The sequence below is a fragment of the Medicago sativa genome, chromosome 1 (genome assembly GCF_051527215.1).
Source record: "Medicago sativa cultivar Bolivia chromosome 1, Bolivia_mono, whole genome shotgun sequence".
Classification (NCBI taxonomy): Eukaryota; Viridiplantae; Streptophyta; class Magnoliopsida; order Fabales; family Fabaceae; genus Medicago; species Medicago sativa.
In genome coordinates, this window is record NC_140749.1 from 70,259,280 (window position 1) to 70,275,877 (window position 16,598).

The 16,598-nt window shown below is 36.8% G+C and overlaps 2 protein-coding genes across 2 annotated transcripts; one reads left to right on the forward strand and one right to left on the reverse strand.

Moving 5' to 3' along the window:
• Positions 1–1,065: 1,065 nt before the first annotated feature.
• LOC146956897 (uncharacterized) lies at positions 1,066–1,512 on the reverse strand. The gene has a single exon (XM_085749817.1). It carries the CDS (start codon positions 1,510–1,512, stop codon positions 1,066–1,068), a length of 447 nt encoding a protein of 148 aa, XP_085605943.1.
• Positions 1,513–2,991: 1,479 nt separating this feature from the next.
• On the forward strand, positions 2,992–6,029 carry LOC146956898 (aluminum-activated malate transporter 10-like). Its single transcript, XM_085732490.1, has 6 exons — positions 2,992–3,420; positions 3,600–3,740; positions 4,264–4,536; positions 4,806–4,909; positions 5,046–5,189; positions 5,346–6,029. Exons 1-6 carry the CDS (start codon positions 3,120–3,122, stop codon positions 5,805–5,807), a joined length of 1,425 nt encoding a protein of 474 aa, XP_085588616.1. The 5' UTR covers positions 2,992–3,119; the 3' UTR covers positions 5,808–6,029.
• The last annotated feature ends 10,569 nt before the right edge of the window (positions 6,030–16,598 follow it).

Here is a 16,598-nt window from a genome sequence, read left to right on the forward strand (position 1 = left end):
TCACAAACAACAATTTATTATATTTTTTGTAGCTTTGTCAATAAATATTTTTATAATTTTTACAAATATAGCCTTTTAATTAGATGATATTTGATCTTTTTTTGTATAAAACCAAAACTTTTAGAGAAGTATTATTAATATTATTACAGTTATATCATTGATTGTATTTTCATTTATTTTTTGTTAAAATATCCTTTTAGATAAGATACATTTTTTTAAGAAAGATAATATACAATTTTGTATATTTTATTTTTTTTACGTTAGTAAACATGCCTCTCTATATATAAAAGATGCTTAAAATGGTCGTCTATGATGGATGAGGAAAAAGAATGAGAGAAGTTAGAGATAGGATTTCCTAAAAAAAAAATAGTTAGAGATAAGATGGAGTATCTCTCTAAAAATTAGTGTCGGCTGAAGTCTTACCTTCTTTAATAAAATCACAAAAAACATGAAGTGAATAAATATTTCAAACAAGAAACATAATATGATATTGTTCCAGTCTGGGCCTATGCCCTATACCCTCGATAGGTTTCGGATACCCCTCCTACAAGGCCCATATGGGTCATGACATGGACCTTTCTCAGTACCACATTGGAACAAGAATTTTGCTCTCCACCCAGCACGTTTTGCTCGCACCCTGCAGCCATGCCAATTTTGCCCTTGCGCATGTTAACTAACGCAAGTGTAATACTATGCGTTAGTTAAGTAACGTTGCGTGACTTAAGATGCGCAAGTGTAAAACTATGCGCATGTTAACTAACGCATAGTCATTTATGATATAAAGCACTACGTGAGTTAACTCACGCATAGGCATGTATGAAATAAAGCACTACGTGAGTCAACTCACACATAGTATTACACTTGCGCGAGTTAACTCACGCACTACTGATATATCAGTACAACATTAAATGCTGTACTGATGTGCATTGAATGCAGTTTGGGTCCAAACCCTAATATGCTCGTAATTGAACCTACTTACGCCAGTTTAACAATATTATTGGATAATACGACTTGGTGCATCAAAATTACACCAAAACATCGTTTTTTTTCTTCATAATCACATAATCACACATAACGATCCAAACGGTCCAAATTACATAAATTCGCCGGTAATGACCCTTCAAGGTTCGGTTTCTTCCTTGTCTTAGGTGGCTTGTATACCCCACTCCTTTCACATTGCATCGTCAAGTACAACCTTTTTATAACGGATTTATCTATACAAACACCAAATCCGGCCTTCACCCCTTGTTTGCGAACCCAAGTAAGTAACTCTTCTCGTTCTCTCCATCTTGCATTTATTGTAAAAAATGAGGCGGTGTCACGAGCTTCACAAATAACACCGGTAGGTACCGGTTTAGGTTCTTGAATTTTACCAATTCGAGCTTGAATTGGAATTTGGACTTTAAATGGTTTGAAATTAAAGCTTGGTTTGACATCGCCGGAACCTTCACCGGAACCTTCTTTTTTGGCCGGTTTCGGTTCAACGCCATCATCTGCGACGTTGTCAACCATCTCCCTAAATATCTATTGAATAAAAAAAATTACAAAGGAAGAATAAATAAATTACTTGCGGAACAAGCTAACCAAGAACAAAAGTGGCGCAAAAAATTCAAAAAACATGGCTGCACAGTGGCGTGACTTAAGTCACGCAGCACTAATGCACTTGCGCCAGTTAAGTCGCGCAGCAAGTTAACCTGCGCAAGTTAACTTGCGTACCATGCCCTAGTCCCTACGAAAACCAGACGAACCAAGCAAGAAAACCAGCAAAATGAGATGAGTTTAGATGGTACAATACCTGATATTTGATGCTTGATGAGCATAGAAACTTGCTTCCTGACGATTTGCAATGATTTGGGATGATGATTTAGACCCAAAAAATCTCACCTTTTGGGTTTTTGAAGGTGGAGGGAAAGAAAATGGTGGTTGGAGTTCGGACTGATGGGTTTTGTTCAAAAACAGGAACATTACGTGAGTTAACTTGCGTAGAGTGAGTTAACTTGCGCAGCTTGAGTTAACTTGCGCAAGGGCATAATTGGCATGGCTGCAGGTGCGAGCAAAATGTGCTGGGTGGAGAGCAAAATTCTTGGAACAATGACCTTGAAGGCATTTCAGATCGAATGTCATCTTCTCATAATTTGCTCACAATTGAGAACCCACTTGGGTTGGCCTGGTGGTATTGGCTTGGGTCTTGGGAGTGTGCTCCTCCGTAAGGTCTCAGATTCGATTCTCTCTAGTACCAATTTGGGTGGGCTATTTAGCTTCTTCAAAAAAAAAAAAAATACTGTCCTTTGAGGACAACTGTCCAGGAGAGGGTTCTAGAACCAAAACCTTAAACCTACACTATAACTACTAACTCCAAGACATTAGCTCAAGTACGCATATACCCTTACTCTAAATACCTTATCACCCACGACATTTACTGACTTGAATGTCGGAGTATGCATGTACACCACACCCTCATTCGCCGGAGAAGAGGTTGTTGTTAACTAAAGTACCTTACTCTAAGACATTTCAACGCCCTCACTCAAGGATTTCAGATCTGCCAGGATTAGAGATGGAGAGAATACTTTTGTCCAATTGTATATTTGTAATTAATACTATGCACATCACTTCAAAGATGAAAGTCATTATATTTCACTTTGCATTTATCATAACGATAATGATGAACACACATCGATCTCTAATAAGAATAATTTGATAGAATTAATACTTCTTCTTTCATTTTTATGGTATTTTCTTAATGGGTACTACATGAGCCTACTCAAAAATTTGAACCTACTAAAAAATATAGCACTTTAGTTGTGCTCTTGCATCATCTTAGTCTAAGAATAGAAATTAAATAAAAGTTAGCACATTCTATTATCTCTAATAAACTGGAATTAAAAATAGGTTGTTTTGTCCTGAATCCTGATTAATATAATATCCTCATGTTGAGACATGCGGTACATCCAAATTATTTCTTTATAAATACAAATGATACTCCTCTAGTTTAGGTAAATCTACACGTTAGTCATAGAGCATTGGAGTGAGGTGTTTGCCATTAATTGTTCCAGCTACATTTTAGAGTACAACTACCTGGAATTTTCACAAACAAAACATATATATTGTATCAATTAAAGATGACTAATGAAAAGGTAGAATGGAGAATCCAGGTAGAAGATGGTCCATGGAAGAGAGCTGGAATTTCTTGCAGCATGTGGGCATTTATTACAAGTCTTTATTCCAAGTTGTGCAAATTTGTGAAAAAAGCTTGGGAGATTGGTGTGAATGACCCTAGAAAATTCATCCATTGTTTGAAAGTAGGAATAGCACTTACAGCTGTGTCACTTTTCTACTACTTGAAACCTTTATATGATGGTGTTGGAAGAAATGCTATGTGGGCTGTCATGACCGTGATTGTAGTCTTTGAGTACACTGCGGGTACGTAGTGCTAACCATAGTTCGTTAAAATGTGAATCTTCCTAAAATACCCTTGCAGACGTTAAAATTTGAGACGATTTTTTTTTACTAATTTTAGTACGTTACACACACACACATATATAAACAATTGAAATATTAAAACCTTGTGATATTTATATATACTATATGTTAATTTGCAGGTGCTACAATATACAAAAGTGTAAACAGAATATGTGGAACTACACTTGCCGGGCTTCTAGCTTTTGGTGTACATTGGGTTGCTAGTAAAGCAGGAGATCAATGGGAACCTGTAATTGTTGGAGCCTCACTTTTTCTACTAGGTAAAATATTTACTATATATAAATATTATTTGTATTATTATTATAATGTACTCGACACATACATATATACAGTGTACAGGTTCATTTTTCTTCAAGCTTATCTACACTACACATATGATAACTTCAATTTTATTTAATAGTTATTTCTGGTATTTACGTGTCGGTGTCATGGTTGGTGTATGCGTAGATATATATATATATATATATATATATATATATATATATATATATATAGGGTTTTGCTACAAGCCACCCTTTGGTGGTGTCTTTTAGCAAGTCACACCTCAAGGTGTGATTTTCACTTTTTAGTTATAACTTTGCTAAAAGACACCTTCATAAAAGTAAGTTGGTGTCTTTTCGCAAATGCTCATAGAGTAACTTGCTAAAAGACACCTTCACAAAAGGTGTCTTCTAGCAAAACCCATATATATATATATATATATATATTTACATCATATACACACTAGTTATCGATCTTGGCAATTATTGATAACTGATTACATTATTTGATCTATGTTTTCAGCTTCAGCAACCACATTTTCAAGATTTATACCAACTATAAAGGCTCGTTTTGATTATGGTGCTATGATATTTATCCTCACTTTCAGTTTGGTTTCAATATCCGGTTATAGAATTGATGAATTGTTTGATTTGGCACGAACAAGAATTTCCACTATTATAATTGGAACTTCATTGTGCATAATCGTTAGCACGACTGTTCGCCCTGTTTGGGCTGGTCTAGAACTCTATGTTTTGGTCACGGGAAACCTCGACAAACTCGCCAACTCTTTGCAAGGTCAGCTTAAAAACCGAAGACTTGTGCATTTAATATTAAATATGTATCATTTTAATAAATAATTGTTGTTTTTTAATAAAAGGTTTCCACTTTTAATTGCTTTAACATGTGTAATACTGTACATATTAGACAAACCCTAAAAACTAATCAAATATTTGCATATATTGATCACAAGACAGTCTCATGCACTACTTTACAATAGTGTAAATAAATGTATATGATTATGATTATAATTATAATTTATAATTATTGGTACATATGTGGTGCAGGTTGTGCAGCTCAGTATTTTGAATCCCAAGCAGCAAGTGAGTCTAACAAAAATTTGATGGGTTACAAGTGTGCGCTAAATTCCAAAGCAACAGAAGAATCATTGGTATACATTACCTTCCAAGAGATTTTAATTACCATATACCCTTAAATTAATTTATAACCGGATATTTATAAGGACAAAAAATATATTTAACCCTAATTTATATAACATGACTAAATTAATATTTTGTTGATTTCAGGCTAATTTAGCTAGATGGGAGCCTGCTCATGGGCGTTTCAATTTTCGTCACCCATGGAAGCAATATCTTAAAATTGGTGCTACAATGCGTAGATGTGCTTCTTGCATTGATGCTCTTATTGGTTGCATAAATTCAGAAAACAAGGTAATATATGACTTCCTTAATTAATTAATTAATTATCTATAAGTCATTACTATTATTTTTTGGTCCTAAAAATTTATTAATTTTACATGTTAATATTTACCTATATACTTAATCTTGAGGCACATTAAATTGATTAATTGAATTATTTTGTTGCAGACCTCAGATGACATCATGAAGATTATGAGCAGAACCTCTATGAAAGTAGGTGACAACTCTGCAAATGTCTTAAGAGAGTTAGCAACTACAATAAAGAATATGACAAAATCAAACAAACTTGATATTCTAGTCATAGAGATGAATAATGCAGCCCTAGAGCTTCAGAATTTATTAAAATCTTATCCAAACACACAAAAAAATGCAAAAGAAGGTGGTGATGCAAAAATTGAAATCCCAATAATAGAATTAATTCAAGTGGTCACAGTTGTTTCATTGCTTACTGAAATTGTAGCTCGTGTGGAAGACATTGTGAAATGTGTTGAAGAATTATCAGATTTAGCCAAGTTCAAACCAGAAATGTCTAAATGTGACAAGACCAAACAACATTCAACAGACAACAAGATATCACCAGACCAACAGAATGATGAGGAGACAATAATCAAGACACTGCAGATGGTTTGAATAATGAGGAAGCAATAAGTAATACACCTATTTGTGTATATAAACTTCGATCCATGACATATTACATGATACATGTATAAGAGATCAGTTATATTATATATACAAGAAGAAAAAATGGAAGTAATAATTATGAGCCAATTATGTGTGTGTCTATGTGTAAACGTACTTACCTCCAACTATCATTAATTTTGCATTACTAATGAGTTTCTTTTTATGGAGAAATCAATTAGAATTTACATACAATAATAAATATTAATGTAATAAGAGGTGATAATTTAAGAGATACATCGTTGTGTGCGCCTTAAAATCTCACTGTGCAAAATCTCGAAAATTGATGCAATTATGTCCCAACTACGAGGCGCCTAGCATGGGCTGCTAGGTGGGTGGACTCGGGCGCGAGGCACACAATGTCCTATCACAGCAGGGCGCGAGGCACCTGTCTTGTGTTTTGGAGCATATTTAAACAGTTTTTCATTTATTTTTTTGAGACTAAAAGATGAAACATGTAAAAAAAACTTAAAAACTAAGGGTTGAGTGTGTTTGGGACGAGATTCATAGATTGGGAAACTCATTCTAAACACCTGGATAGTGAGATATCATTAAAGGAATGTCTAAGCTTTCCCTCTTGATTTCTCTTATGAACGTCTTGTGGGTTTAAATTGATCTTTATTTAGACCTAATTCCAACATAAGCTATTGTACTTGTATCAACAATTAGCTACTCCCTCCGTCTCAATATAATTGTCACATTTGGATTAAATGCGGTTTGAAGGTGAGAAAAACACAAGAAGGGGGGGTTGAATTGTGTTTTGAAAAATTCTTCGTTTCTCCTAAAACCTGAACACACTGATCAGAAGCTAAGTGAGACAGCTTCTGAAGTGATAATCAGAATCTAAATGCAGCGGAATAAAACAGAGAGAGAGAAGAAGAACGACACAAAGCAATTATACTGGTTCCTTCCACAATCCGGAAGTAGTCCAGTCCCCCTTGCACTTCCAAGGAGATTTCACTAAGAGTAATATCTGATTACAATTGCTCAAGCACACAAGCAAGAGACTTCCTATGCTCAAGCACACAAGCTAGAGACTTCCTTTGCTCAAGAACACAATCAAGAGACTTCCTGCTCAAGCACAACTGCAAGAGACTTCCTAACTAAACAAAATTACACAGAAAATTGTTTAGGTTGAACACTTGATATACAATCAGAGGTGCTCACAATACAAATCAGATACAGACTCAATGAACTTAAGAATTTCTAAGAAATGACTTTGAGACACAGAAATTCTAAGTGAATGCAGAACAATTTCAGCAGAGATTTGGCACTTGTAAAAATATTGAGAGTCTGTTGTTCAGCATTACCAAATCTCTAGGTCTTCACTCCTTTATATAGAGGTGTGAAAGAGACGTTGTGAAATTGCCAGCACACCAAAGAGTCGTTGTTGAAGCTTGATCTTTCACCTTTGATCTTTTGCCTGATTTGGTTGTTGTCCTATGAAGAACTAATTTGAAATCCATTCCTTATCCAAAGGAACATCTATGCAGGCGAAGCCGTATTCTGGAGCTGTTTTCTTGTCTTGTAGCGTGGACACAAAACAGAGTAGTGGAGAACGTGGTTGTACAATTCGTACAAATGTCAACGCTTTCGTCCAAATTGCAAGCACATGCCTTCAAACACCTTTGAAATGACCGTTGCAAAATTCCACTAATCCTTTGTTGCGTTTTCGAATCCAATAGACAGCTTTTGCAGTGATAATTCTTCAATTCTTGAATCTTTGCAAATCCAGTTGATATTCAGCTTCTGGTGAAATAGCTTCTGATGAGGCAGCTTCTGCAGCTTCTGATGATGCAGCTTCTGATGATACAGCTTCTGATGATACAACTTCTGATGATACGACTTCTGGACCTCTTGTCTTCAGGAGCACTATTCTTCAGGAGCACTATTCTTACTTCAGAAGCGACTTAACTTCAGGAGCGCTTTTTCTCTTCAGTAGCAAGTTGCCTTCAGGAGCGACCAAGCTTCAAATTTTGTTGTTTCCTTTGCTCTTTATTTGCTCATTCAGAACCAATGATGATGTAACTTTTTAATTATGGTCCTGTACACTTGAACAAATATTAGCTAGTCCAATTTACAATTTTTAATACCTTGTTATCATCAAAACTCTTTAAGGTTCATTGTTAAACACATTTTGTTCCAACAATCTCCCCCTTTTTGATGATGACAAACAGAAGTATTTAAAAATTGATCAATTGTTGTTAATCTAATTAACAAGTTGACTTTGGGGTTCTGAGGTTTGTAAGCTCAGAATCTGAGGTTTGTAAGCTCAAACTCCCCCTGAGTCTGATAGTCTTTAAGGTGAGGTTTGTAAGCTCCTCCTAAGTTCTATCCAGGTTAATTAAATTCATTTTTCGCACAATAAAATTATCAGAGCTTTAAAAATGAATCATTGAAAGAATTAACTTATAGATAAGAAGAATGGTTCAATTAATTTTACTTGAATTTTGATACTCATTCTTTCGTTCATAGCTTATACCAATAAGGTAAAAAATGATAGAAGTTTTTCAAAAATTTCAAATGCCATTAATGGGGCTCAGAGCCTTTAAATACTTGTCACATATACTCCCCCTTTTGTCATTATCAAAAAAAATTGAAAAAAAATAAGCATAAAAGACAAAAAGATTTGAGAAAAACTCAAACATGAAGAGAGTATAATAGGAAAATAACTAAGTCAATCAGAGCAATGTATATGAACAAGAATATCCAGGCATAAATCAGAAGCAGCTAAGCAGTCAGAACCATTAAGCATTCAGAAGCATAGAGAAATAAAACAAGATGGTTTCAGAAGCAAGGACTAAGAATTTAAAACAAACAACAAACAAAAGATAACACTAAGGTGTGCAACTAAGGGTTGGTTTGTTGTTGTTTCTTCATCTTCTCCATTTCTTCAATTTTCTTCTGCAACTGTTCTTCAAGAAATTGTTGCCTTTGGAGAAGAGCCTGTTCCCTTTCTCTAGCCTCTTGCTGCTGCTGTGCCATCTGTTTCTTCAGAAGCTTACACAACCTTGCTTCTCTGGTCAAGTAGTCCATTTCTAAGAAGAAGGGCTGGTTTGCCAGGAGCAGTGTAGGATTTCTAACTCTGAGACTCTGATTCAGATTTTCCATAAGCCTTCTGACTGAAGCTTGCTTGACTCTGATGCACTTAGCCTTTATGTCTTCAATAAGCTCAGCTGCCCGGTTCTGAAGTGATGCCCAAGAATCTTCATATGCACTGGTGAGATCAATTGACCTTCTTTGATCCACCATATTATGCATTTGACTTAGGATTGTGAGAAGCTCAACGTTAATATATCCAAATTCCAGGATGTTTGTGGGTGGTTGTTCAAGGGTTTCAAGATCAGAATCATTGTGAGTAAGGTCCTGAACAGGGTTAGGAACTGGAATGGTAATGTGTGTTTGTGTGGTTGAAGATGAAGGCTGGTCAGAAGCAATGTGTGCGGTAGAGGTTAGGTCTTGGACATTGACTTGAGAGTTGTCAATATCCATGGAGTTGGTTGGGGTTCAATGTGCTCTGGTTGGGTTTCAGTTTCAGTTGGTGGTTGTTGTGGTGAAGTTGATGGTTGATTGTTGAGTTGGGAGTCAATGGTAGCTACTGATGATTGTGGGGGTGATGTGGGTTTGTGTGGTTCAGGTGGTTGTTGATGGGGGCTTTCTGAAGCAACTTTATCAGAAGTAGCTGCTTCTAGAGTTGTTTCAGAGGCTTTCTCTGAGGTGAGTTTGACACGTGGTAATTCACCAGAATAATGGAGAGCAAGATTTTCTAAGACAGAAGTGTCTTCTTCTTGCTCAGTTGCTTGTGGTGAAAAGGGTGAGATGGGGGTAGAGGTGACTGGAATCTGACATACCTTGACTTTAGTTCCAGCTTCTGAAGTGGTAGCACTAGGTGCTTTCAGAACCGCTTCTGAAGCTTTAACAGCCACTTCCTTGACTTCTTCAGACTTCTTCTTGAAGAATTCATCACATTTCTCCAGTCCTGAAGCCTTGAGCCTTTGATCCCTTTCCAGATTGTACTGAGCTTCTTTCCTCTTTATCTCAGCTAGCATCTGAACAGCTTGCTTATCAGCTTCTTTCTCCATATCATAAGTCACTACAACCATTGGAGTGAAGGTTAGTTCAGATGCCTTCTCCTTATGCTCATTTCCCTTTATTCCATCAAGAGCTTTGTTCAGATGCTCTTCTGTGATGATGGACTCTGAACTGCCCTTACTTCTTTTCTCGGGAATAGAAGCAGCCCTAATTCTCTTCTTCTCCAGTAAATCTGCTAACTTAAAAGCAGCAATTTCCTTAGCCATTTTGGCCTTGGCAGGAGTCAGCTCAACCGTAGAGCTTTTCATATCAACAGGTGCCTTTTTCTTCTTCAGCTTGGGCTCAGCTTCCTCTTTTTCTACTTCATCCAAAGCTTCATCCAGTTTTTCCTTGTGATAAATTGTTTCAGCTTTCCCCCTCTTTCTTTTAACATCCTTCTTTTGCTTGCCCTTATCTGTAGCAGTTTCTGATGCAGTAGCACCCTTAACCTTCTTTCCTTTTCCAGGAGCAACTTCCTTCTGAGGGCTAGCATCTCCCTCCAGGACGTACTCAGCTACTGATTTGGCTAAGATTTCAGGATTGCTTTCCTTAAAGATGGAAGGAAAGTCCCTGATAATCTCAGTTTCTTCTGTGGTCATCTCCAACCACTTTTCATCTTGAGGGGCTTCCTTGATAAACTTCATAGAGAATAAACTCCTGCTACTGATAGTCCTTTCAGCAGTAGTTACTTCGAAGCATCTATCAGAAGCACTCCTTGTCCTCTTTAAGAACTCCACCACCCTTCCTTGATGAAAGATCTCAGAGAGCAATCTTCCATAGGGCACTTGTTTCCTTCCTCTAATAGTGCTTTCGTTTATAGCCCAGCAGAGATGATCCATTACATATCTGGGGAAGTTTATCTTTTCCAGAATAGCCATGAAGTAAATTGCTAGCTTCTGTTGGTTGTTGGGTTGATCAGACCCTCCTGCTCTTTGAAAGAAGCAATCATTACTGAATTTCACCAACATCCTGTTGTGAATCTCCATTTCTGAAGGCTTGGCATCTTTCTTTCCACCCAGAAGAGTGTTGTAGTAGCCTTTTAGCAGGACATCTTCCTTCTTGACTATCTCTTGGAATCTTCCTTCTGCATTCATTCTACAAGCTTTAGCTATAACGCCCTCAGTGATGGTTATAGGAATGCCCATCACTTCAGACCTTATTTCTAAGCTATCAAATGATGTAGGATTCATATCCATGGTCGTTTTCCCTTTCTTTGACCCAGCTTGTTTGCTTGCGACTTTTGCAGGCTTTTCATTCTACACTTCAGCTTTTAACCAAAAGTCCTTGACCAAGTTCACATATGTTGGCCCATTTAGCATCTTGAAATACTCAGACAGCTTCTGAGTTTCTATCAATTCCTCCATATTCACTTCGTACTTCTTGAGTGAAGCAAAATCCACCGGTGACTCTACTTGAACTATTAAGGATTTCCATGGAATATCCATAGTCTTCTCTTTGTAGACGGACCCAAATTCTGGTACGCTATGCATGTTTGAGGTAGATTCTGAAACTTTTGAGCTTGATGATGCCATTTGATGATTGAAGAAGATTTGAAGAAGATGAAGATTTTAGGGTTCTAGGGTTGAGAGAATGCGCTTACTTCGCAAGAGGTTTGAAAGCAAATATGTTTGTTGTGAGTGAGTAGTGTGTGAATTGACAAAGTGTTAAAAGTAAAACGATTGCAATTCAAAAGAGACAAACAAACATAACATTAATGACAAAATTGGGGGCGCGTGAAAAGTACTTTCAAAGCTATTAAATCATCATTGCCCTTTTAGTTATACACCAATACATACAGGCCACGTCAGAAGTTCACAGAGTAACTACCAAGTTAGTGGGCCAGAAGTTACTTTTAAAAAGTAACTCCCAACGTTTCCACTAATTCAACTATTCAGAAGCAACAAATCCAGCTTCTGGACTTCAGATGCTGACGTCATTATTATCAGAAGCGAGTTTTCCTCAGAACCTCAATAAGGAGCTTCTGATGGACTACTGCTTCTGAACTGACTTCAGAACCTAAAATCCTATTCAGGAGCAAGCAAGCATTTAATCAGATACAAAATGCATGTTCAAATTTTTCTTTATAAAATCAAATCTTTCAACAGTTAAAGGCTTAGTAAATATGTCAGCCCATTGATTTTCAGTATCAATGAATTGTATATCTAAAATTCCTTTTTGAACATAATCTCTGATAAAATGGTGTTTGATTTCAATGTGCTTAGCTCTTGAATGCAAAATTGGATTTTTAGACAAACAAATAGCAGCAGTATTATCACAATAAATGGGAATACTGTTAGCAATTATCTGATAATCTTCCAACTGATGTTTCATCCAAAGTAGTTGTGTACAACAACTTGCAGCTGAAATGTATTCTGCTTCTGCTGTAGACATAGCAATAGTTGTTTGTCTTTTGCTAGCCCAGGATATAAGATTATCACCCAGAAATTGACAATTGCTACTGGTTGACTTTCTTTCAATCCTATCACCAGCATAATCAGCATCACAGAATCCAATTAGCTTATAATCTAAGGATTTCTTATAAAGGAGTCCAAGATTAGTTGTTCCTTTCAAATACCTGAAGATTCTCTTGACAGCAGTCATATGAGATTCTCTAGGATCTGATTGGAATCTTGCACACAAGCATACACTGAATAAAATATCTGGCCTAGATGCAGTGAGGTATAACAAAGAACCAATCATACCTCTATACAGCTTCTGGTCAACTTTAGCTCCTTCAACTTCTCTGCTTAAGGTGCACGTAGGGTGCATTGGAGTGTTCATCACTTTACAATCTTCAAGCTTGAACTTCTTCAGAAGCTCCTTTGTATACTTAGATTGATGAACATAGACTCCATCTTTGCATTGATTAATTTGAATGCCCAGGAAGAACTTCAACTATCCCATCATGCTCATTTCAAATTCATCCTGCATTAACTCAGAAAATTCCTTGCAAAGAGATGCATTAGTAGAACCAAATATTATATCATCAACATATATTTGCACAACAAGAATATCTTTCCCAAGGGTCCTTCTGAAGAGTGTTGTATCAACCTGTCCTCTTTTAAAATCATTCTTGATTAAGAAATTACTTAGTCTATCATACCAAGCTCTGGGAGCTTGTTTCAAGCCATATAGTGATTTCTTCAGTTTAAAAACATGGTCAGAATATTTAATATCCTCAAATCCAGGAGGTTGCTTGACATACACTTCTTCTTCTATGACACCATTTAGAAATGCACTCTTGACATCCATTTGATATAATATTATGCCATGATTAACTGCATAGGAAAGAAGTAACCTGATTGCTTCCAATCTTGCAACTGGAGCAAACGTTTCAGTGTAATCAATGCCTTCTTGTTGACTATACCCTTGTGCAACAAGTCTGGCTTTGTTTCTTGTTACTTCACCTTGCTCATTCAGCTTGTTTCTGAATACCCATTTTGTTCCAATAATGTTCTTGTGCTGAGGTTTGGGTACCAGATCCCACACATCATTTCTTTGAAATTGATTCAACTCTTCTTGCATAGCTAGGATCCATCCATCATCTGAAAGTGCTTCATCAACTGTTGTAGGTTCAATCATTGAGATTAGTCCAATCATTGACTCTACTTGTCTGAAATGTGATCTTGTTCTTCTTGGACTATCTTTGTTTCCAATGATTAGCTCCTCAGGATGTGAAGACTTGTGTTTGAATGTGTTTCTGGGAGGATCTGCTTGATGTGAGCCATCTTGTGCTTCATCAGAAGCAGTTTCATCTTGCGCTTCTGATGTGGGTTCAGCTTCTGGACTATCTTCAGATTCAGCTATCTGATCAGGTTCTGGAGTAACTTCAGGAACCTGTATCTCTGCAAAACTTTCATCTTGCTTTGAAGTTTTATCTTCAAGCTCCTTGTCATCAAATTTAACGTGCATAGATTCTTCAACACAGAGTGTTTCTGAATTATACACTATGTATGCCTTTGACCTTTCAGAGTAACCTAAAAAGATTCCTCTTTGGGCCTTGGCATCAAATTTATTTAGGTAGAGCTTGTTGTTCAGAATGTAACATGTACATCCAAATTGATGAAAGTAAGAGATATTGGGTTTTCTTCCTTTAAAGAGTTCATATGCAGTTTTCTCCAAAATAGGTCTAATATAGATCCTGTTTTGAACATAACATGCTGTATTCACTGCTTCTGCCCAAAAATGTTTAGCCAAATTGTTTTCATGGATCATGGTTCTGGCCATTTCTTGTAAAGTTCTATTCTTTCTCTCTACAACCCCATTTTGTTGTGGAGTTCTAGGAGAAGAAAATTCATGGATAATTCCATGTTTTTCACAAAAAGCTTCAAATGGCTCATTTTCAAATTCTCCACCATGATCACTTCTGATTTTCAAAATCTTTGACTCTTTTTCAGTTTGAATTTGTGTGCAGAAGTTACTGAATACCTCATATGCATGATCCTTACTTTTCAGGAATTTCACCCAAGTCCATCTGCTGTAATCATCAACAATGACTAATCCATATTTACTTCCATATAAGGATGCAGTACTCACTGGTCCAAATAAATCAATATGGAGTAATTCTAAAGGTCTTGAGGTTGAAACAATGTCTTTGGTTTTAAAAGATGATTTCACTATTTTCCCTCTCTGGCATGCACCACAGAGTGCATCTGAATGATAGTCAATGTCTGGTAGCCCTTTCACAAGTTGTAACTTACTAAGCTTAGAGATTAACCTCCAGTTAGCATGTCCCAACCTTCTGTGCCACATCCATTTCTTATCATTCACTGATAGTAGACAAATTACCTTCTGATCAGCCAGTTCAGAAAAATTGATTTTATAGACATTGTCAACTCTCTTTCCCTTGAACACAATGGATTTGTCTTCCTTGTTGATTACTGTACAGTTGGGTTTTTCAAAAAGCACATCATAACCATTATCACAAAATTGACTAATGCTCAAAAGGTTATGTTCAAGACCATCTACCAACCATACATTATTAATTGAGGTAGAGGAATTACCAATAGTTCCTGTACCTATGATCTTGCCTGACTGGTTGCCTCCAAACTTCACATTTCCTCCCTCTTTCATTGTTAGGCTGAGGAACATGGACTTGTCTCCTGTCATGTGTCTTGAGCAACCGCTGTCTAGGTACCATGATCTTTGCTTTGGCACTGCTCTTAGACATACCTGCATCATTGACATTTTTAGATTTAGGTACCCATTGTCCTATGGGTCCTGGAAGGTTAGTACTTGAGGCTTTACTCTTCACTTCCTGTACCTTGTGCTGTGAGTTGGATTGCTTCTGATTAACCATCACCTTAGGTTTTGGTACTTCAGAAGCAGTAACTGTCTTCTTCTGAAACTTAGACTTCAGAACCTCAGATTTTGGTTTCACCAGACTCTGAGGAATAGGTTCTGATCTTTTCAGGATCCTAACCTTTGAAATCTTGGAATCAGATTTGATCATAGCCTTTGACTTAGAGTTCTTTGGCTTTGAAGTAATCTTAGCCTTAGAACTAGAAGCTTCAGGTTCTGATTGAACAACAGTTTCCAACTCAGCCCCTTCTGGTACAAAGAAGGTTTTCAGACATTCCTTGATGCATTCACAACAAGATTTTAGGTTGGTTTTCTCAAGTTTCACTTCTGGAAAACCAATTCCTCTGCCATTGTTCTTGTAAATGCTATAAATCATAGAAGCCACTCTGCTTCTGTCAATGCCAGATATAATAAAATCTTCAAGAGCAATTTCATGGTTACTTAAAGATTTTTCATTACACTTATCTTGTAGCTTCTGACATAAGAACCTGAGCTGATCGTCATACGTTTTACACATGAAGTCAAAGCCCCTAAGTCTTTGTTCAGAAGCTTTCAGATCCAATAGAGTTGATTTTTGCTGTTTTACCAAATCAGCATATTTTTCTTTTAAATCCTTCAACTCATTGGTTCTTACTTCAAAATGTGTAAGGAGTTCTTTAAGTGACTCAACAAGTTCATCTCTGGGAATTTTGGAATATACCTCGTTTTCATCTTCTGAGTCTGAATCTGATCCAGCTTCTGAAGTTGCTGTTGCTACCAACCCAACAGCTACCTTTGCATCTTCATCAGCTTCCTCTTTATCATATCCAGATTCACTTCCCAAATCATCCCAGGTTGCCATTAAACTCTGCTTAATCTGCTTCTTGAATTTGCTTGGTTTGAATGTAGACCTCTTTGACTTGTCCTTTGACTTTTCTCTTTGAAGATCAGGGCATTCAGCAATGAAGTGTCCAGGCTTCTTACAGTTGAAGCATCCCTTCTGATCTTCTTTCCTTGAGCTTCTGGAGTTACCCCTTCTGGCAAGAAACTTAATGTTCTTCTTGGCCAGATACTGAAGTCTGTTTGAGAGCATGGCCATTTCAGCAGCATCTGGTTCAGAATCTGAACTTGACTGTTCTTCCTCTTCAGATTCAACCACTTTGAGAGCTTTTGATGACTTGCCTTTGGATGGAAGAGCTATTGATTTACTCTTCTTAGTGGACTCATGTTCATTAAGACTTAACTCATGAACTTTGAGAGAACTAACAAGATCTTCGACACTTAAAGTGTTTAAATCTTTAGCTTCCTCAATGGCAGTCACCTTTGGTCTCCATCTGGCAGGTAAGCTTCTGAGTATCTTGCTTACATGATCAGAAGCAACATAGCTCTTCT